Source organism: Podarcis bocagei, assembly GCF_964188305.1.
Source record: "Podarcis bocagei genome assembly, chromosome: 3".
NCBI classification, from domain to species: domain Eukaryota; kingdom Metazoa; phylum Chordata; class Lepidosauria; order Squamata; family Lacertidae; genus Podarcis; species Podarcis bocagei.
Window position 1 is genome coordinate 107,131,747 of NC_138127.1, and position 23,183 is coordinate 107,154,929.

Here is a 23,183-nt window from a genome sequence, read left to right on the forward strand (position 1 = left end):
GTTACCCCTCCTGACCCAAAGAGAGATGCCTCCTCAAATTGCTCTACTGAATACCATCTGCCCGATAATAAATGTTGGAAATGTAAAGAAACTGAGGGTACATTCTTTCACCTTTGGTGGATGTGCCCAAGGATTAAGGCTTTCTGGGAAATGATATATAATGAATTGAAAAAGGTATTTAAATATACCTTCCTGAAGAAACCAGAGGCCTTTCTCCTGGGCATTGTCGGCCAATTGGTGTTAAAGAAGGATAGAACTTTCTTTATGTATGCAACAGCAGCAGCAAGACTACTCATCGCGAAATATTGGAAGACACAGGAGATACCCACCCTGGAAGAATGGCAGATGAAGGTCATGGACTACATGGAACTGGCAGAGATGACTGGCAGAATTCGTGACCAGGGAGAAGAGTCGGTGGAGGAAGACTGGAAGAAATTTAAGGACTACCTGCAGAAGCACTGTAAAATTAAGGAATGTTGAAATGACGTTTGATTGAAAATAAGTGGTACTGGTAAAAAGATGCTTAAGAAAATGTAAATAGGGATTGATAATTGGAAATTGATACTTATAATAGGTTAATATACGGAGTAAGGATAAATATTAGAGGGTAAGGATTTGCTGAATTTAATATTTGAATTGGAATACAAAATGGGAGGTGTGAGGAGGTCAAGAAACTAGTGAAGGAAATATAAGATTTGAAAATATTAATCTACTTTCTGTTTTGATTTTTGGTTATTCTTTCTGTTTTTATTCTTTCTCTTTTCTTTTCTCTTCTGTTAACTGTTTCTTATTGTGTATTTTTAATGTGTTTTGTTTTTGTAGTTTAAATTTTGGAATTTGTTTTTACTGTTTGTGAAACATTAATAAATATTATTATATATAAAAAAATCAAATTGCTCTACTGAAGCCTGTGACTTGTCTGTCCATCCCAAAAGCAAGGGCTGGCGGACTGGCTGGCTGGGTTCCCACACCTGCTTGCTTGCTTGCTTACTCCGAGGTTGCCTCTGTTCCTGGCACCCAGCACCCCATGGGCAGCCCCTGAGGGACCATTCGCCTGCGGAGCTTGTGGCCAGGGCTGCTGCAACAAACAGCCACGCAAGTCTTTGGGAGGCAGAGATGCGAGAGGACATCAGAGAAGGGAGCGAAGGGGAAAGGGGCATAGGCCAGTCACTCAGCAAGCTTTAGACCAAAGTGAGAATTTGAATCCAGGTCTCCCCACTCTGAGGCCACATTCACACCTTGCATTTAAAATGCCGCGATACCACTTTAAACCTTCGTTGCTTCTCCCAAAGAATTCTGGGAGCTGTACTTTGTTAAGGGTACTGCTGAGAATCATTAAGGTTCTCCTATTTCACTCCCAAAGCTACAGTTTCCAGAGTTCCCTGTGAGGAGGTGTTGATTGTAAAACCTCTCCATGAAAGGAATGGGGGACTCCTAGGATTTCTCATAAACCTTAAGAAACTACAGCTCCCATAATTCTTTGTGGGAAGCCATGACTATTTGAAGTGCTTTAAATGTGCTTAATCTTTTTTTAAAAAAATAATTTTATAAGCTATGTAACCTTCTTGCTCAATTCAGTCTTTTTACATGGTTTTTAAAAAATGCATTGGGATATTTTATTATTGTAATTTTGTGGTTCTTTTTATTGATTATAAATTAATAACGATCTATTGTAATTGTCGAGAGTGAATTTCTGTTCAATTATGTGTTGATATGTTGTGGGTTAATTTTATTGGGTATATTTTAATGGATTACTTCATTTGATAAAAGTTGCTTACATTAAGTCATATTTTTATTACGATTTATTCGTATTGGATCAGATTGCTATAAGATGAGCGGCGTTTTATATTTTGTTGCTTTTTCAGCTTGTGAACTGCCTTGCGCATAGTAATATAGAAAGGCGGTATAAAAATTAAAAGTGAAACAAAATGAAATGGTGTGAATGTAACCTAAGTCCATCTTTCACATGACACTGACTCTTAAATCAGTTTGTGTCAGAACAGAAGGCCTGGCGTCATGGTGGCAAGATGGGCAGCAGATCCTGAGTTAGATCTTTATTTCCCCTGTGTTCCTGATGTAGATCTTCACTCACCTCTTCTTTCCTGGTTGGGAGAGAGCCGCCATTTTGTGATTCGATTCAGGGGCCAAAATTTCTTGTGCCAGCCCTGCCTGGCAAATATGGGACCCAGAAGACATGGAGGTCAGTGGCTAAACCAGTGGATACAATCCTGACCTTCCATGCCTCCTCTTTCTACATTTGACAAGAGTCTCTGTGTGTATTTGGTCCTTCAAGGAGAGCATACCTTCTTGTTTGCTTCTCAGTTTATCTCCTCCCCTTTGCTGAGAACGCAACAGGACCCCAAAGACATCTGGAGATGGGAGAAATCAAAGGTTCTCCAGATGGTACTAGAAAACAACTGCCTTTATCACGGTCTGTGCCAGCTGATGGGAGATGGAGCCAGCAACATCTGGAAGGCCACAGCTTCCCTTGTGAGGGGCTTGTCAAGTGTTCACACGAGCACAGCTTATATTGACATTTACCTTCTACTTTTCAACTCAACTCCTCTTCCTTTCTCCTTCGTCCAGCTTCCCAACTCCTCTCCTGAGCTCATTTCCCAAGAGCCGTTTCCCCCGCAATCCCAACAGTCACAGAATCTTGGAATGTTCCTTTCCGGTGCTTGTAAAATAGGGAAGATGTATAGTAAAAGGTCCGTATAGTAAAAGCTATGGTTTTCCCAGTAGTGAGAGCTGGACCATAAAGAAGGCTGATCGCCGAAGAATAGATGCTTTTGAATTCTGGTGCTGGAGGAGACTCTTGAGAATCCCATGGACTGCAAGAAGATCAAACCTATCCATTCTGAAGGAAATCAGCCCTGAGTGCTCACTGGAAGGACAGATCCTGAAGCTGAGGCTCCAAGACTTTGGCCACCTCATGAGAATAGAAGACTCCCTGGAAAAGACCCTGATGTTGGGAAAGATGGAAGGCACAAGGAGAAGGGGACGACAGAGGACGAGATGGTTGGACAGTGTTATTGAAGCTACCAGCATGAGTTTGACCAAACTGCGGGAGGCAGTGGAAGATAGGAGTGCCTGGCGTGGTCTGGTCCAGGGGGTCACGAAGAGTCGGACACGACTAAACGACTAAAAGGGCCTATTTATCTCTTTGCTCGGTTGAGTAGTAAATCTCAGTGGGTCACAGAATTGACCCATAGAATTATAGAGACAGAAGGGACCCCAAGAGTATCTAGTTTTCCCAGATGTTGAGTCAGAATCGCCTTTCTTGTAATTAAAATCCATTAATTTGTTTCCTACTCAAAGTATCAGCATACCCATCACCCTCAACTGCTCCTCACGAGGCTTGGTTTCCAGACCCTTGATCATCTTGGTTGTCCTCATTTGTACATGTTCCAGCTTGTCATAGAATTGTTGTCAATATCCTTCTTAATTTGCAGTGCCCAGAACTGGACACATTATTCCAGGTGTGGTCTAACCAGGGCAGAATAGAGCAGTATCATAATCTGGACACTAGACCTCTGTTGATGCAGCCTAGAATATCACTTTCCCCCCTTCTTCTTCTTCTTCCTCTTCCTCTTCCTCTTCCTCTTCTCTTTGGTGATCACTTGTAGCCACACTATTTTGACTGCATTAACACAGAATTTGACAATGAAAACCATTTCCAGATCTGGCTATTATCAGCTGCTTGCACTCTGCTTTGGTATATGGCTGAAGGAGTCGAATGCCCCAAACGGCTGGTTATAGCTATAAAATCAAAACACAATTTAAATAGAAAATAACATAAAAACATTATTATTATTATTATTACCCCACCCATCTGGCTGCGTTTCTCCAGCTCCCAACAGAATAATAATAATAATAATAATAATAATAATAATAATAATAATAATAATAATAATAATAAATAAAGTGATACCCTTTTCGGTGCCTGCTAAAAATATTCTTGTTTAGAGAAGTCTACCCAGATGTTTAGAAAGTTGATGCAAGTTATAATCTGTTTTATCTATTGTTATTTAAACTTTTTGAACATTTGAAATGATTGTTGTTGATTTTTCTGACTGATAATTATATTGTTTTATCTTTTTTAAAAAGTCCTTTGAGGGTTGTTGCCTTTTTACAATCAGTTCATAGATCAGGGACATCCAACAGGTCGATCGCGATCTTCCCTTCCCTTAGCGGCGTTAAAATTGAATACGGTCCCGCTCCCCCCAAAAATGGGGGTAAATCACTGCCAGTTTTTAATTCTGTATGTAGATCACAGTCTCTTGGGAGTTGGCCACCCCTGAAATAGATAGATAGATAGGCAGGCAGACAATAAAATAAACAGTTAAAACTGTTTTAATACAATTACATCAACAAGTTCTGGAGAATTGCTTGCCTAGACTGGTATCTATCTTCAGCGGCCGAGGGAATGCCAATGTTGATGGAGCCTCTTGTATTCCAGCAGCAAGGACTTTTCAGTGTTTCCCCTAACGTAATGTCGTTTTGTACATCATTTTCACTAATGCCTGCATTTTCATGCACGGTTCAGGGTGGAAAACCTCAGCACAACATCTGTATAAGTACCAGTTTTGAAGGACAGATGTTCTTTGGTTTGCTTATGGATCCCTAATGGCAATGGCACCCACCTGACACGTGCCAGAACAGAGTTCCAGCTGGGGGGGAAAGTCCTCCCCTCGCCATTTGCAAATGGTAGGTGGTGAGCTGAGAACTGAGGGAAAGAGCAATGGCTTGCCGAGGCCCTACACAACAATATGCTGGCAAAGATAAGCTTTGAATGAGGATTTTCTGCTTTGTAGCTCAGGGGCAAATCAGGTGTACCGTGGTACCTCAGTTTTCGAACATCTCCATTGATGAATGTTTTGGTTTTCAAACGCCGTTAACCCAGAAGGAAATGCTTCGGCTTTCGAACACTTTTCGGAAGTCGAACATGCCATGCGGCTTCCATATTGAGTTTTCCATAAGTGAATGCTTCCAGAAGTAAATGCTTTGGTTTTCAAACCTTTCGGAACTCAAACGGTCTTCCAGAAGAGATTACGTTTGAAAACCGAGGTACCACTGTATTTATTTTTAGTACTTCTTCCTGGTAGCCAGGGAATGTGCAGAAAGTATGCTATGGCACAGAGATAGCATTTACATTCATTGTTCCACCAACTTCTTCTTCTTCTTCTTCTTCTTCTTCTTCTTATTATTATTATTATTATTATTATTGATTGATTTCATTGCATTTGTATCCCACCCTTTTCATTTAATCCCCTCAACAACCCTCCGAGAGAGGCTGGGCAGAGAGGCAATGATTGCCCTTAAATACCCCAGTGGGTTTCATAGCCAAATGAAGATTTGAACCCCAGCCTCCCAGCTCCTAGTCCGTCACTCTAACCACTAAGACTAAACTGGCTCTCTTTTGCTTCTAGCCCTGCTTGCCACTGTGATGTGGCCCCAGATGGATGTCTGGCCCTCAGGAGGGCAAGTTTTTCCCCCTCGCCCCAGATATACAAAATATCCAGAGTGACATAACAACAACAACAATAATAATAAATTTTATTTATACCCCGCCCTCCCCAGGTTACAGATGCTTCAGGTTACAGACTCCGCTAACCCAGAAATAGTACCTCTGGTTAAGAACTTTGCTTCAGGATGAGAACAGAAATTGTGCTCCGGCGGCGCAGCAGCAGCAAGAGGCCCCATTAGCTAAAGTGGTGCTTCAGGTTAAGAACAGTTTCAGGTTAAGAACGGACCTCCAGAACGAATTAAGTACTTAACCCGAGGTACCACTGTACTGCAGTTGCACAATCAATCATTAGCTGAACTAGGTTCCACATAGTCGCTAAAACAAAACAAAAAAGAGCTGCCAAAACAAAAATGCAAAATAAATAGCAAAAGCAGACCGATCTCAGCGTAACACTCAAAACCGAACTGTGGCACTCAAAACGGAGCATGTTTGGCTTCCGAAAAATATTCGCCAACCGGAACACTTACTTCTGGGTTTGCAGTGTTTGGATTCCAAGTTGTTTGAGTACCAAGGCATTTGAGAACCAAGGTACCACTGTAATCCTTTCCTTTCTCCGCAATGTTTGGGAATTTAAACCCCCTTGGAGTTATCCCAAGTGGGATAGCTCACTCAGGGCTGTGGATTTGAGCCCCATATTGGGCAAAAAGATTCCTGCATCTCATGGGGTTGGACTTGTGGTCCTTTCCATTTCCACATTTCTATGATTCTATGATTAGCCTGAGAACAGGTGGGTGGGGAAGGCAGTTCTCAGTTATGTTGGGCAATGTTATGGCAGAAGACCCGTGGCTTTGGGACTGTGACCGAGGGAACTTCAGGCTCCTTGTTGAGGTTCCTTTGTGAGGCCTGGGCTTCCCATCTGCTACTAGGCCAGATTCAGGATTCCTAAGCTAGTGTGCAAAACCCTAAACAATTCAGGACACCTCGCGTTGAAATTTTTATTAGGTTTCCATAACTTTAACCAATTAATCTCAAATTTCATACACATTTCCTCTTATGACTTCCCGACCTTCCCTTCCGTGCTGTTTTTAAACCCATCCATGTGGCCAGCATGACTAAGCTGCTTCTGGCGAACCAGAGCAGCGCATGGAAACGCTGTTTACCTTCCCACCGGAGTGGTACCTATTTATCTACTTGCACTTTGACGTGCTTTTGAACTGCTAGGTGGCCACCAGCATTATGCTTTCCATTTTTAAGTTCGGAATAGAGCAGTTGCGTTGGAAGACGATCATCAGGCATCCAAACAACATGACCAATCCAACGAAGTTGATGTTGAAGAATCATTGCTTCGACATTGATGATCTTTGCTTCTTCCAGTACACTGGCATTAGCTCACCTGTCTTCCCAAGTGGTGTGTAAGATAAGTCCAGTTTTGACGTCTGCTGTGCTTGCCTCCCCTCCAGATTGACAACATGCAAGCTCTGCTGCACTGCCCCAATGTCCTCGTCTGTGTGGGGAGAGAGCCCTTCAAACCCATCGTGGTGGAAAACCCCCGGAAGCCCTCCTCAGAGAAGCTGCCCGGTCTACCTTCACAGTCCAACAGCAGAGGCAACGTTGGCGAAAACCACGAAAGTAAGAAAGAGGGCAGGTGGCTGGATTTGGGTTGGTGGTTTGGAAGCAGTTTGTTCTTTTTCTGGAAAACGTATTGATCACCCACCCCATCCAAAGGTCTCAGGGTGGGGTGACAAAATCTGGGTGGCCTTCCTGGATCAGAATGAGGATCCATGTAGGTCTGAATTCAGACTGCAGGCAGCAGCCACTCAGATGCCTTGGGAAACACTTGGTTATATTCCAGCATCTGTCAAGCCAAGGTACACTGTGCCTGACCATGGAGGTTCCATTTAACTTATCCTGGCTGAAATGAATTCTGTTTGTTTAAATGATGACGTGATATCAGGAAGAGCAGTGGAGAAGGGAGGCATAAGAAATACGTTGCCAGTATCTGCCACCTTAGATGAAATAATTTAAACAAAAGATACTGTATGCACAGAACTATCACCATTTATTTTTATAATGAATTTTTAGTTTATACTACTAACATGCTGGGCAACCTAATAGGGCGATACCAATCTGGTTCAAACACAATTAAGGATTTAACGGATGGACAAAATGTAGCCAAGTTATTTGATGAGACCACAAGTGTTATGGGTGGCAAACCAACTCGTCTATTTCAGTGTTTTTGGATCAGGGGAGCTGTATTCTGCTCATGAAGAAAACATGAAAATATACAGGGATATAGCAAATGCGAGGTGCTATTTAAATTAACAACCAGCAGACAAATTAACACAGCAGTTTGACTTCACCCCCGGAGGCATATTCCATTGTCTCTTGAGACAGACGGGTGCCAGCAACAATATTTTGGGGGCTGGAAGATAAAGAAGTTCCCATTGTGAGGAATTGGGGGGAAGGACTGGGAATGGATGGGGCCAAACCACTATCAAACCTGGTTTCTGCAGATCTGATAGAAAAATACCTTAAATCACAGTTCATTCATTGATTGGTTTATTTATATACCACTTCTTTGCACGAGGGCCCCCAAAGAGGTGAATGGATGAGTACAAAATAAAATTCATTAAAACTACAGTTTGTACAAGATCGCAATATGTATACCTGAAGAAGCGGCTCCACCCCCATCGTTCTGCCCGGACACTGAGGTCCAGCGCCGAGGGCCTTCTGGTGGTTCCCTCACTGCGAGAAGTGAGGTTACAGGGAACCAGGCAGAGGGCCTTCTCTGTGGTGGCACCCACCCTGTGGAATGCCCTCCCATCAGATGTGAAGGAAATGTTTATTTGGGAGGGCATTCCACAGGGCGGGTGCCACTACCGAGAAGGCCCTCTGCCTGACTTTTAGGAGACACACCTGGCTTTTAGGAGACATCTGAAGGCAACTCTGTTTAGGGAAGTTTAGGTCTTTCAGTTTTTCTCGATGGGCAGGTGCCAGGGGGCTCAACCTCCTGGTCCCCCAACAGGCCACTGTTCTGCAGGTTCAGCAAAGAAGGGACGGGGAAGCGGAAGTTGGCACAAGTACCTCCACCTACTTAAAAAGGACTTCCTGTCCATCTCCTCCCCAAATCTGCTTGGGAGGCTTAAGGGAACGATTCAGTAACAGTGATACTTAACACAACAGAGACTAAATCAGTTGCATTCAACATTGAGCAGATTTTAGACCTATATTTTGGGAGTGCTCGATCTTTGAAACACATGGGATTTATATATATATATATATATAATATTTTATTACCAGCAGAAATACTAGTGCTGGGTTGTTTGAAGCATTTAGTCTAGGGGTTTTTAATAATAATAATAATAATAATAATAATAATAATAATAATAATAATAATAATAATTTATTATTTATACCCCGCCCATCTGGCTGGGCTTCCCCAGCCACTCTGGGCGGCTTCCATTATGTTAAAATAATGGAGAAAAATTGGGGTCATCTTATACACTGGGCAATTCCTCCCCCCCATTTTCTTAATTTTGAGTCCCCAGTTTTTTTTACGTTAAAATAATAGAGAAAAATTGGGGTTGTCTTATACACAGGGCAATCTCCCCCCCTCCCATTTTCTTAATTTTGTGTCCCCCAAAATAAGGGGCGTCTTATACACGGGGGCGTGTTATACACAGAAAAATTCGGTATTTCAAAAAATGAAGGGGGGAGGGGAAATAATGTTCCTATGCAAGAAGAATGGTTTATTTTTTAAAAAAAAAAATGGATGAGTAAAGCATGAGAGAACAATGATTACATTAACATACTGCAAAATATAGAGTTGTGCTTTGTTTGTTATATTTTGGAGCAGTAAGTATCAGGACTTATAATGAACCAGAGAATTGCAGGGTTAGCGCAACGGCACATTTAATCCAAACCCCTGCAATGCAGGAATCACAGCTAAATAATAATAATTTTTATGGCAATTCTGTAGCTCAGATGGGAACTTGGGGGAATGTTTAAAGCAGGGAGGCTGCGTTAAACAGTGATTTTGCAGAGCACATTAGGAAGCAGCCTGCATCCTCCTCTAAATGTCGCTTGAGTGGTGTTGAAAGGGCTGGCTGTTTCAAAGAGCCCTTTTGCAAAGGGCCTCCCCCTGCTCCCATTTGAGGCTCTTGTGTCTGGAGGGGAGGGGCTGCCTTAAAAGCCCTTTGCAAACAGCCATAGAGCTTTGAAGATCTTGCAGATTCCTAAGTGCCAGACACGTCATAAAACGGCAGCAGCAGCAGCAACCTCTGTACCTTGGCTTTTAACACCTGAGGCATATGTTTTTAGGACCCACCTTATATTTATGCTGTGGGTTGTTTTGAATTGTTTTTGATGTTGTTTTGCTGTTGTAAGCCACCTTGGGACCTTATGGCAAAGGGCAGGTTATTATTATTATTATTATTATTATTATTATTATTATTATTATTATTATTATTATTTATACCCCACCCATCTGGCTGGGTTTCCCCAGCTACTCTGGGCAGCTTCCAGCACAGTATTAAAAAACAGTGGTCTGTTAAACATTAAAAGCTTCCCTAAACAGGGCTGCTTTCAGATGTCGTCTAAAAGTATGGTAGTTGTTCTTCTCTTTGACATCTGGTGGGAGGGCGTTCCACAGGGCGGGTGCCACCACCAAGAAGGCCCTCTGCCTGGTTCCCTGTAACTTGGCTTCTTGCAGTGAGGGAATTGCCAGAAGGCCCTCGGCGCTGGACCTCAGCGTCTGGGCAGAACGATGGGGGTGGAGACGCTCCTTCAGGTATGTTGAACCAAGGCTGTTTAGGGCTTGAAAGGTCAGCACCAACACTTTAAATTGTGCTTGGAAACGTACTGGGAGCCAATAATAATAACAATATCACTGAGCTCCCAGTTTACTGTCCTAAGTGTCGCTGTATGCTTGGCATAATTCCTTATAATTTCCCTTTTTGTGTTTCCTCAACACCCCCATCTCCTTCAAACTCCAGTGAACTTTGGACTCAAAGCCAAGAAGAGTGTGATCCACCCGCGGTCAGCCTTGAGCAATCGCTCCGCGAGATTCTCTTTGTCGTCGGAAAAATCCTATCCAAACGGCCTCGTGACATCGCCGGAGAATGGCGCCCCCTGCTTGAGCCACTGCCCGCACTCCAAAGCAGGCAACCTGGTTCATTCCTTGGTCAACGATGACATCGAGAAGAGGGTGCATGTGAACAAAGATGGCAGCCTGTCCGTTGAGATGAAAGTCCGCTTCCGCCTGCTCAACGACGAGACGCTCCAGTGGTCCACACATATCCAGAAGTCCAGTCTGAGGGGCAAGGTGTCCTGTGAAGAGATAGGCATAGACGAAGACAATGGAACAGACCCCGCAGAGAAAGAGAACCCGGAGGTCAGCTCTGAGGTGGACGACTCATTATATCCCTGCGATGCCGATTCCTACATCTCGAACCTTGACGTGTCTGAAAACGAGGAGGCGTGTTGCCACAATTGTGGCAAGCCATGCAAAGAGTATGACATTTGGAAGAACCCCATGCATGCTTCCCAGAAAGAGGAGCCATGGGTGAAGAACACTTGGTACACACACTCTTCTTGCTCAAGCACGTCGTCCCACCGTAGGGTCGTCCGCAAAAAGACGGCCTCCGTCGAGAACAGCCGCACCTCGTCCAGTGGAGAAGAATATTCCAAGCATGTCGTACGGGAATCCTCTTGCTACTCGGAGACTGTAGAGAACAGGGTAGAATACCGTGCGGTGCAAAAATGCCGTTGTCGACACGGCCAGAGCAATACGAGCAAAAGGGGGTCACCAGTGGAAATGGTTTCCGCAGCTTGCTTAGCCAATTCCCAAAATGAGGACAATTCCATGGCGACCGCAGAAGGAACGGAGGGCAACAGCAGCAGGGCGGGGAGCAGCGGGTCGAAATCGTCTCGCTGTTCCACGGAAAGCCAGATCAAAGTGTGCGAGGAGAGCAGCAGCGTGGTGAGGACCATCTCCTCTCATAGCATCAAGGCGAGGGACGAGGTTGACTTGGAAGACGACAGCTGCCCGTCCTCTCCAAAGAGCGCCTACAGCCAATCCATTCAGCGGACAACACCTGGGACAAGGGACAACCCGGATGAGCTTTCAGAAGACGCTCAGCCAATCTCTTCATTCTCCGTGGAGGAAGAGGCAGACAGGGAACAAGAGGAGACCAGCAAAGTTCATTCCACCTTGGGAAATGTGGCGTCCAACCAATCGGTCAGGGATGACGTCAGCGAGTGCGGGAGGTGCTCCACAGAACGGTCCTTCCGTTCCAAAGCTTGTGATGGGAATAGCCAGAGAGAAGACAGCAACGAAACGCAGGTGTGCAGCGCGGCAGCTTCCTCTTCCTCCAGGAGGAGCAAGCACAGCCACAGTCACCAAGAGGCAGGCGCCAAAGTCTCCAGGGTGTCCACCATCAAGAAAAAGAGGACAAAACGGTCTCTGCATGCAGAAGATGCACGGTCGAGCAGCAGGGCCTCTTGCTACTCCAAAAGCTCTCCAGAGATGGAGGGAAGAGAGGGAGAATGCCATGCATCTCACGACTCAAGCTCTCCTCGTTCCAACGTGTCGTCCTTAAGCGAAGCAGCGGCACCTCCCGCCGGCAACGTGGAGAGTGCAAGTAGCTCTTCTGGGCATTGCAGCCAGTCCTCCAAGAGCATCCAGGAGGGCGGCCAGCCGGATTCCTCCAGCAAGGAATCATCTGCTGGCTCCAGCTTCTCCAATTCCAATGGGAAAAATGGAACCGACAAGGCATCAAGGCCAGGGAGTGTGTTCGAATCCACGTGCTCCAAATGTGGTTGCACAGCGGCAGCGAGAAACAAAGGCCTTGGGAGCATCCAGTCGATTGTGTCTTCCCGTTCGGAGAGTAAATGCGCAGAGACAGAGGCGTCAGGGAGGAGCGAGCATGCTGGCTCGCAGTCGAGCGTGGCGCAGTCCTCGAAGCCGAGGAGGAAGAAAAGCAGCCTCCATTCCAACGCGGAACGCTCTAGTCAAGCTTTGGCGTCAGAGTCTGCGTCCATGTACAGTTTGCACTGCCCAGCTCCCCCAAAAGGGAGGCCGAGTGGCAAAAAAAGTCGGTCTGCGGTGCTGAAGAAGAAATCGAACAACGCCAGCGCCACTGGGTCGGAGCCAACTGCGAGCAAGGAGGAAGAGGAAGCAGCCCATTCGCAGCCCACTGAAATGGAGGAGGAGAACGGGCCAGGGGATCCTTCTGAAGCGCTGCATAATGAGGCAGGAGAGGCTGAGGTGGAAGGCGATGAGGACATCATCCCTTCTTCTCTTCCCAACGCTTCTCCGGAAGAAGTCGTGCACGAGTGGTTGAGAAAGATCCCCTCAGAGACTCTGCTGATGAAATGTGAAATGCAGGATGACGGAGATGGCACAGAACTGGATGCTGAAATGCCCAGTTGCTCAAACAACCATGAATCGTTGGGAGAGGAGCCGGAAGGAAAAAAAGAAGAGGAGGAAGAAGAAGAAGTGGCAGCCGAGGAGGCAGCTGAGGAGGGGGCCGTTGAGGATCTCAATGACGAGGCAGCTTCCAAAGCGGTGTCAGAAGAGGCTAAGGCAGGCCAAGCAGAATGCAACCACTCTGTCATCTCCAGCCAGAACAACCACAAAAAGGACTTGCCCAGCACCATCCAGACCTCCGTGCAGATCATGAAGGCGCTGCTGGCTTCCAAGCAAGAAGCCAAGCTGGACCGTTCACACAGCTTGCCCGAAGTCTCCCCTACGATGGGCAGAAAGCTCAGCAACTCGGCAAACATTCTGATCACCTGCCTGGCTAGCTTGCAGATCCTTGACGAAGAGCTGGACCCCTCAAGCAAGTCCAGCAAGTGCCTGAACAGGCCGAGGTACACTGAGCTCTTGAACATCTTCCAGGCTCTCTGGTTTGGGTGCACGTCAGAGAAAGGGGGCACGAGCTCAGGCCTCCAAGGAGAGGCCCCTGAAAAAGTGCCCTCCACTTTCAAGGACCGTAAAGATGGCGACTTCACACCCTTGTCCTCTTCTGGAGTGGATGTGAGCAGTGGTGATGGAGGCTCAGGAGAGGGGAGCGTTGCTGGTGCCCGAGACTGTGCCTTGTCGCCAGAGAAAACGAACGGAGCCAAACCCACCAAAGAAGAGGCGAAGGAGGAGGCAGAGGAAGAGGGAGGCTGTAGTGAGGAAGAGGAAGAGGAGCATTCCCAGCCTTGCTTAAAATCTGAAGGAGAAGAAAAGGCAGCCTCTACTGGAGGAGAGGACGCGACAGAAACCAATGAGAACCAGGGCAGTGACGTTGGCGAGGAGGAGGAGGGAGATAAAGAAGTGGTTGGAGAAGAAGAAATGGAAGATGTCGAGGTGGAGCAGGCAGAAGCTGATGAGGCTGATGCAGACCCTGTTGAGCAGACCCAAGAGGACCCCGCTATCCAGGAAGTAGAAGAGAGTCCCAGTCAAGAGAACGCTGATGAAGCGGCTGAAGAGCCAAGCAATGATCAAGAGAATGTTGAAGTGGCTGAAGAGCCAAGCGATGACCAAGAGAATGTTGAAGCGGCTGAAGAGCCAAGCGATGACCAAGAGAATGTTGAAGTGACTGAAGAGCCAAGCGATGACCAAGAGAATGTTGAAGCGGCTGAAGAGCCAAGCGATGACCAAGAGAATGTTGAAGTGGCTGAAGAGCCAAGCGATGATCAAGAGAATGTTGAAGTGGCTGAAGAGCCAAGCGATGACCAAGAGAATGTTGAAGTGGCTGAAGAGCCAAGTGATGATCAAGAGAATGTTGAAGTGGCTGAAGAGCCAAGCGATGATCAAGAGAATGTTGAAGTGGCTGAAGAGCCAAGTGATGATCAAGAGAATGTTGAAGTGGCTGAAGAGCCAAGCGATGACCAAGAGAATGTTGAAGTGGCTGAAGAGCCAAGCGATGACCAAGAGAATGTTGAAGCGGCTGAAGAGCCAAGCGATGATCAAGAGAATGTTGAAGCGGCTGAAGAGCCAAGCGATGATCAAGAGAATGTTGAAGCGGCTGAAGAGCCAAGCAACAACCAAGAGAATGCTGAAGAGCCAAGCAACAGTCAAGCTGAACCCGATCCAAACACAAATAAGAGCGAACCCCAAGAGAGTGTCAAAAAACAGCTGGTGGATAAGTCAGAAGCTGATACAGTCTCCAGCAACATAGTTTCTCGCCAACCCACAGCAAAAGCTTCCCTCATCACCCCACAGAAATCTATCGACCCCGACCCAGTTTGGGTGCTGAAGCTTTTGAAGAAGATCGAGAAGGAATTCATGGCTCACTATGTCAGCGCCATGAATGATTTCAAGGTGAAGTGGAACTTGCCAAATAGTGAGGAGTTGGACTTGATGATTGCACAGCTGAAAGAGGAAGTGAGTCGGAGGATCCAAAAGAGTATTGAGAAAGAGTTAGGGAAAATCAGAAGCAGGGTGGGCAGGAGGGTCCCAAGGCCTCCGGACGATCAGCTGCGCCGCGATTCTTCCATCCTGCAAGTGGAAAACCGAAGGCGCCGTTTGCAGAGCATTCACAAAATGTCCCTCTACAATGACCGCAGCAAGCCGCGCGAGACAAGGGAATTAGATGAGGAATTTGATTTTTTCAGTACGACTATTAGAGATGACATAAGTGACCCCCCTGGGGAAGAGGAGTACTGCCCTTGCGATGCCTGCTTCCAGAAGAAAATGGAGGCCAAAGCCCTGCAGTCTCGAGGGCCGGTGGTGGCAGCCAATGCCCCCATCGTGAAGGCCTTTGACCTACAGCAAATCTTGAGGATGCAGAGAGGCAAGGCAGAGGAGGACATTGCAGAAGAGGAAGCAGAAGGGGAGGCCACTGAAGCTGAGGCAGAGCAGGAAGTGTTGGCTGATGAGCAGGAAGTGACAGAAGGTGAAGCAGCAGAAGCCCCAGCAGATGGGGAGGAAGAAAATCAGAACTGTGAGGAAGCTGAGGGGGAGGAAACTGTGAACGAAGAATTAGGTGGGGAAGCACAAGAGGAAGCAATGGAGGAAGGAGGAGAGGGGGAGGAGGAAGTAGAAGAAAAGGGGAAAGAGAAAGTAGAAGAGGAAGCAGAAGAAGAAAAGGGAGACGAAGTAGAAGAAAATGAGGAGGAAGTAGAAGAAAAGGAGGAGGAAGTAGAAGAAAAGGAGGAGGAAGTAGAAGAAAAGGGGGAGGAAGTAGAAGAGGAAGCAGAAGAAGAAAAGGGGGAGGAAGTAGAAGAAAAGGGGGAGGAAGTAGAAGAGGAAGCAGAAGAAGAAAAGGGGGAGGAAGTAGAAGAAAATGAGGAGGAAGTAGAAGAAAACAAGGAGGAAGTAGAAGAAAAGGGAGAGGAGGAAGTAGAAGAAAATGAGGAGGAAGTAAAAGAAAAGGGGGAGGAGGAAGAGGAAGTAGATGAAGAAAAGGAGGAGGAAGCAGAAGAAGAAAACGGGGAGGAAGTAGAAGAAAAGGGGGAGGAGGAAGAAGTAGAAAAGGGGGAGGAAGTAGAAGGAAATGGGGAGGAGGAAGAGGAAGTAGATGAAGAAAAGGAGGAGGAAGTAGAAGAAAAGGAGGAAGCAGAAAAGGAGGAGGAAGGGGAAGGAGAAGGTGAAGAAGAAAAAGAGGGAAGGGAAGAGGAAGAAGGGGGAGAGGAAGTGGAAGCAGAGGAACAAGAGGCGAGAAAGGAGGTTGCAATGGAAGAAGACGATGAGGAAGTGGGAGCCAAAAGTGAAGGAGAGGGGGAAATGAATGAGGAGGAAGAGGCAGTAGACGAAGAAGAAGAAGCTGCAGAGGAACCTAAAACTGAAGATGAAACTGATGGTGCGGCAGCCGATCCAGAGGAGTCTGAAGGAGATAACAAACCTGAATGTGCAGCAAATGTTGACGATGGTGAGGTCTCTGAGGCACCAGCAGAAGTGGAGGAACAGCCTCCGGCAGACGGTGAAGAAGAGGATGAGGGCGATGCCAAGTTAGAGACAGAAGTGGAAGAAGCAGGAGAAAATGAAGCAGAGGCAAATGGCGAGGAAGCAGAGGCAGCCGTGGGCAGCGAACCTGTGCAGGACGGTGGCAGTGAAGACCCCAGAGAAATGGAAGAAGGAGCCACCGAAGGGGCAGAGACCCAGAGAAAAAGTTCCGCCTTCTCCTCTATGGGGAATTGTTCCCAGCAATCCCAGAAAGGGTCTGAGGAGGGGAGTGGCGAAGAAGACGACTGTAAGGAACTGGAGGGTGGTGGTGGTGGTGGTGGTGAGGATGGAGAGACAGAAGGCGACGCAGAGACCAAACCCACAAAGATGTACCCAGATAGTGAAGAGGAGGAGGAGGAGGAGGAAGAGGGAGAGGAAGAAGAAGACCAAGCATCCACTCAGGCAAAGAAGAAACCCAAAACTGGCAAGAGCAAAGGCGGAAGCAGCCCAGTCCCTAAAAAGGAGGCGAGCTCAGAGGCGATTGATCAAGACGACCTGGACTTCTAGAATAAGCCACCCAAGACTCTGGGGACCATCGGAGAAGTATTTGTTTTCTCAAGTCCTACTAAACCAGACATCTCTTACCCTCTGATTCCCTCGATGTTGTTTGCGTCTACTGGCAGAGCAAATACCTGTGTATCTTTGTAACGGGGGAATCGGCCACAGCAGTGCAGATAAGCGACTTCCCGTTGCGAATATTGCATTGCAGGGAATGTCTTCTCCACATGGCAAACTGGAATTCCTTCAGAGCCCCTTGCACTCAATTCATAGGGCGAACTATTTGCTCCCAAGGGGACGGGGCATTTGTTTCCTGAATGAGAAGCTTTGCTTATGGACAAACCTGCAGGGAGTTCCATAGGTGTTTTGTGCGCATAGACAAGGTCACTCACACTTCCACTCGCTGACGACGTTTGCACGTCATTTGAACGGCGCAGCTTGGTGGAACTTTTAAGATAATCCAACTTTTCTCAACAGATTATGTGTTTACCACGGAGACAATATGTCGTCCCTTTTACTTGAGGAGGGAAAGGCAGCAATATGTATCTCTGCTCCCTGCCGCCCACCAAGCAAATTGTAGCTTTCCAGGGGGAAATGGTTGGTGGAAAAGGACAGTCAAATCTCATTTGCACAACTGTATAAAATGCGTGTGGTTTAAGCAGCAAGAAGGCTGTTTTTCCAAATGTGTGGGTTCCCCCTGCCTTTTTATATTTTAAAAAATAGCTTTTTTAAAATTGTTTTTAGTCAAGCATGTAAATGTGAATGAAATGTGGAAAATGGATGTGCATCACATGAGAAAATAAAACAAACCTGATTTGTTATCTATGTTTTCTTTCGTTCTTTTTTTTAAATGCCCCACCCCAATGGGAAGCTAGAACCACGCACTTGGAAGGTACCTTAAAGGTCATTTGTCCCAACCGACTTCCAAGGAATCCTGCACCTTGTATAGCAGGCTGCTCCTCTGTCAAACAGCCAATACCACCAGAGGTAAAGGTAAAGGGACCCCTGACCATTAGGTCCAGTCGTGGCCGACTCTGGGGTTGCGGCATTCATCTCGCTTTATTGGCCGAGGGAGCCGGCGTACAGCTTCTGGATCATGTGGCCAGCATGACTAAGCCCCTTCTGGCTAACCAGAGCAGTGCACGGAAACGCCGTTTACCTTCCCGCCAGAGTGGTACCTATTTATCTACTTGCACTTTGACCTGCTTTTGAACTGCTAGGTTGGCAGGAGCAGGGACAGAGCAACGGGAGCTCACCCCGTCGCAGGGATTCGAACTGCCGACCTTCTGATTGGCAAGTCCTAGGCTCTGTGGTTTAACCCACAGCGCCACCCACGTCCCTCTAATACCACCAGAGAGTTCCTCCTAAAGTCTAGACAAAATCCCTTTCCTTGTCATTTGAACCTGTTGGTTTGGATGGCGTGCAGCCAATCCCTGCCCAAATGAATTGGGAGGCTGGTGTGTGGGCAACCCCACCGGTCAGAATGACCCACTGGTACTATTTGTTGTTGTTGTTGTTGAAAAGGCCCTGGCCCTGGTTGAGGCAAATCTGACTTCCTTAGGGCCCGGGACCTCTAGGGTATTGCTATTTATGGACCTTAAGGTCCTCCGCGGGGCATACCAGGAGAGGCGGTCCCGTAGGTACGAGGGTCCTAGGCCGTGAAGGGCTAGTTCTCAGTTTAACCTGGCAGTGCATCTAATTTTAGCTGCCTCCCTGGCTCTCAATCTTTGTGCTGCATGATCTGCTTCTGTAGGTCAGCCAGGAAATGCTCTGGGGCTGAGCTCTCTAATTCTTTGCTCCTTGCATAAAAGCCTCTCCTTGCTGCTAAGCATGAACATGGGCAGAAACACCAGGAGCAGAGATGGGAGGAAGCCAGTGAGCTTCGATTCCCACAAATATTTCACACCAAATGTCCACAGATCTCGGATTTCATCCCTAACTCAGCACAAGGAGGAGAGCTTGGTTGCTTTGACCCTCGATCCTTTCCCTTCTCCAGCCCTCCCCAAGTCTCCTCTTTGCCAGCCAGGCTCCAAAAATTGGATTTTCCAGTGAAACAAGGAAAAGGTGTTGGGAGGAGACTGGAGATTGGAAGCTGCAGATGGACCTGATTCTGTACACACACAAACACACACACACACACACACACACACACACACAATTGGTTTGCACATTGGATGCAAAGACACTATTGGGATTCTTCCATTTTCCCTTGGACATTTAGGATGGGGGTTTCTTTCTTTTATTTATATATATACAGTGGTACCTCGGGTTAAAGTACTTGATTCGTTCCGGAGGTCCGTTCTTAACCTGAAACTGTTCTTAACCTGAAGCTCCACTTTAGCTAATGGGGCTTCCTGCTGCCACTGCGCTGCCAGAGCACGATTTCTGTTCTCATCCTGAAGCAAAGTTCTTAACTTGAAGCACTATTTCTGGGTTAGCAGAGTGTGTAACCTGAAGCGTATGTAACCCGAGGCACCACTGTATATAATTTTTTATTAGTTTTTTTAACATATCATTTTCAACAATAATTAAACATACTTTTACATCTTATTCAAATTTTTGACTTCCATCAATCCTGTCTTAGTATGCATTTCTTATCTTCCCTATTACATTTCAAACTCATAACCAATATCTCTATCTTTTTCTACTTTGTAACACTTCGTATATTTCTCCTTACAAAACTTCTTGTAGTCCTACTAGCGTAATTTGTTGATTACAGTTGCTCTTCAAATAATTCATATACTTCTTCCAATCTTCTGTAAATTTCTGGTCCCGCAGGTTTCGAATCCTTCCTGTCATTTTGTCCAATTCTGCATAGTCCATTAATTTCGTCTGCCATTCTTCTTTCGTCGGAATTTCTTCTTATTTCCATTTCTGGGCTAACAATGCTCTTGCCACAGTTGTTGCATATAAAAACAATTTAACATCTTGCCTGTTAATGTCCTGACCTATAATACCAAGTAAAAATGCTTCTGGTTTTTTTAAAATATGTATATTATTAGGATATAATTAGGATGGGGATTTCATCTCCAGCCTATTTGGGGCTGAGGGGCACATATGGACATTTGAGAAGCTGCCAGAGGCACACAAAAATAACCTTTACGCAGAAGAAAAACTGGTGATAGAGTCTGCTGAATCAGGTCCATCCAGGCCACTATCCTAGTCCCACAGTCGCCAACCTGTGGGTAACCCGCAAGCAGGATTTGAACGCAAGACCAACTCTCACCTCCTGCGGTTTCCAGCAACTGGTATTCAGAAGCCAACTGTGGAGGCACAGCCATCATGCCTAATAGCCACTGGTAGCGCTCTCCTCCTCCATGAATTCATGCAATCCTCTTTTAAAGCCTTCTACTTTGGAGGCTGTGACTGTTGTAAACAAAATCTGCCCTTTTCCCCTTATGGGGTACCCAAGAGCCCATATAGAGCCCTTACGTAGGTTCCCTATTGGTAGGAGAAAATAACAGAGGCCAAGCAGAGAATATTGAGAACAAAGCAGCTAGTAAGCTTGATCTTTATTGAACTGTTGCAACAGGTGCTCCCCTCACACACAGGAAAGGAGGAGGATCCAGAATAAAGGTGCGCCTGCCCTTATACAGACATTTTAAATTCCCTCCCTGGAGTCCAAGACCACCCCCAGAAACATCATACCTACATCACAGAAAGGGCGGTCTACAGCAGAAATCTGAGTGCTTTGTTTACCTCCTGTCTACCAGGTTACCTGTTTAATGGTCACTTGATTGGATTGCCTGGGGAGCCTGGCCAGTCTTTTGTAATGATAAATACTTGGTTCCTGAGCCAGGTTACAGGCTCACACCCTATTCATATCTTAAATGTGCCCTTAAGACAGGATTTGTGAAGGAAAAGACAATGGGGAGGCTTTTCCATTTTCCTTTAACCTTGCAGTGAAAACATTTGGTCAGTTTGGGAATCAAAATGGTTTCAGGTCAGTCTTCCTGTGCTGATCTATGTACGTGCTTGGTTGGTACACTTATGAACATTTAACATATATCTAAGACCTCAAAATTCCTATCACAAGGCCACCACTGCCTCCTGTGAGAGTGGATTGCACAAAAAAGCACTTTCTTTCTCAGAATCATGTGGGGCTCCCCCCAAAAAACTGGCAAAACACCTACACACACACCCAAAACAAAACACAGTAAAAAAAATGAAGAGGGGGGGGTCACCAAAACTTTTATTAAAAGTGGGGAGTCAGGTGGTCTTGCTGGGGGCCAAGGGGGCATCTGAGGGCACAACATGGCCAACCCCAGATCTAGGGGATGCTGATCTTATCATAGAGTTGGAAGGGACCCTGAGGGGTGTAGGAAAGGGGGGCGTAGGAAGGGGGTGCCCCCCAGGTGCCATCATGGAGGGGGGGTGACAAATTATCAAGGAACAATTACTGCCCTACTAGGGTGGTTCATAAAAAACTTTTTTTTATGGAAAATGCCTGCTGCAAAGGTCTTCTCTTACTACACTAGGGATTATATAGCTGTATATGAAATTTCATGCATATCAGTGAATATCTTGACCCTCCCCCATGAAAACAGCTGTTGACTTGGACGTTTTCCTATGTTGTGAAGGCTGAGATTTCAATTCAACGGAGCACTTACTGTTCCCAACACTAACCCTGCGGAAAGCCACCTAATAAGACTTTAATTTGATTTTGACATGTTTTTAGGAGGTAATTTAATAATTGTTTGATTTTATACCAATGTTATGTATCTGATGTTAGCCGCCCTGAGCCCGACTTTGGCCGGGGAAGGCGGGGTACAAATAAAAGATTATTATTATTATTATTACTTCTTATTATTCCTTTGTAAGAAAATGTGAAATAACGTAAAACCATTTTTGCAGGCCAAAGAAAGAAAGAAAGAAAGAAAGAAAGAAAGAAAGAAAGAAATGTGGGGGTGGGGGTTGACAAGAAATTTTCTGCACCGGGTACCTGACCTGACCTTCCTACGCCTCTGCCTCTTCCTTGAATTCATCCAATCCTCTTTTAAAACCTTCTACTTTGGTGGCCATCGCTGCCTCTTGTGAGAGTGGATTCCATTGTTTAACTGCACACAAAAAAGGACTTTCTTTCTCGGAATTATGTGCCCCCCCCCCAAAAAAAAAACCTGGCAAAACACCTACACACCCCCAAACAAAACACCATCAAAAAATGAAGAGGGGGGTCACCAAAACTTTTATTAAAAGTGGGGAGTCAGGAGGTCTTGCTGGGTGCCAAGGGGGCATCTGAGGGCACAAAATGGGCAACCCCAGATCTAGGGGATGCTGATCTTATCATAGAGTTAGAAGGGACCCTGAGGATCATCTAGTCCAACCCCCCGCAAAGACAGGCCCATGTAGTTGTCCTATATGGGGACCAAACCTGCAACCTTGGCATTACCAGCATCACGCTCTAACCAACTGAGCTATCCAGGCTGACTGTGGAAGCCCAGACCTTTGTTCTCTCTCGAGTTGAGGGAGTGCATTAACGTCCACATGGAAGAAGAAAGGGGTGAGAATCTGGAATTGGGGGGTTTTACATTTCCTACCCACCCCCTCCCACTGCCACACAAGGACACTGCAGACCCTACAGCCCCAAAAGTCTGGAGTAGGAAGGCAGGTGTTGTTGCTTTCAGGAGTCTGGGAGTCCTGGAAATGAGAATCTGCATTCAGGCGTCGCTGAGCCAAGGTCGGCATTTATTTCACGGGTCTGCCCCAGCGCAGAGGGTGTGTCCATGCAGTGCCGGATTTACGTATATGCTAAACAAGCTCTAGCTTAGGGCCCCACTCTCTTGTGGGCCCCCAACAAAATTAAAGGGCGAAAAACTGGATGCACATTTCCAATATATAAGATAAAAAATAAATAAAATAAAACCTACATAGAGCAACAGTGTTTTACAATGTGTAGGCTCCTATGATGTAAGGAATGGACCCCGCCTGCTAGCCTGCTCCCTAAAATATCACTGGTTTGCTCATTTCTATATATAGGGTGCCTACATTCTGCATAGGGACGCGGGTGGCGCAGTGGGTTAAACCACAGAGCCTAGGACTTGCCTATCAGAAGGTTGGCAGTTCGAATCTGCGCGATGGGGTGAGCTCCCGTTGCTCGTTCCCTGCTCCTGCCAACCTAGCAGTTCGAAAGGACGTCAAAGTGCAAGTAGATAAATAGGCACCTCTCCGGCGGGAAGGTAAACGGCGTTTCCGTGCGCTGCTCTGGTTCACCAGAAGCGGCTTAGTCATGCCGGCCACATGACCCGGAAGCTGTATGCTGGCTCCCTCGGCCAATAAAGCGAG

General features: G+C 46.4%; 1 protein-coding gene and 1 long non-coding RNA gene across 2 annotated transcripts in view; one reads left to right on the top strand and one right to left on the bottom strand.

Annotated features, from left to right (window-relative positions):
- Positions 1-17,721, top strand: part of RP1L1 (RP1 like 1) — a 30,271-nt gene extending 12,550 nt beyond the window's left edge. The window contains exons 3-4 of the mRNA XM_081188908.1: positions 6,928-7,096; positions 10,462-17,721. Coding sequence (XP_081045034.1) covers positions 6,928-7,096; positions 10,462-16,910 — 6,618 coding nt within the window. The 3' untranslated portion in view covers positions 16,911-17,721. The remainder of the gene's footprint in view (positions 1-6,927; positions 7,097-10,461) is intronic.
- Positions 17,722-20,432: 2,711 nt separating this feature from the next.
- Positions 20,433-23,183, bottom strand: part of LOC308584266 — a 480,133-nt gene continuing 477,382 nt past the window's right edge. The window contains exon 3 of the long non-coding RNA XR_014006721.1: positions 20,433-20,549. This is a non-coding gene — a long non-coding RNA (uncharacterized lncRNA). The remainder of the gene's footprint in view (positions 20,550-23,183) is intronic.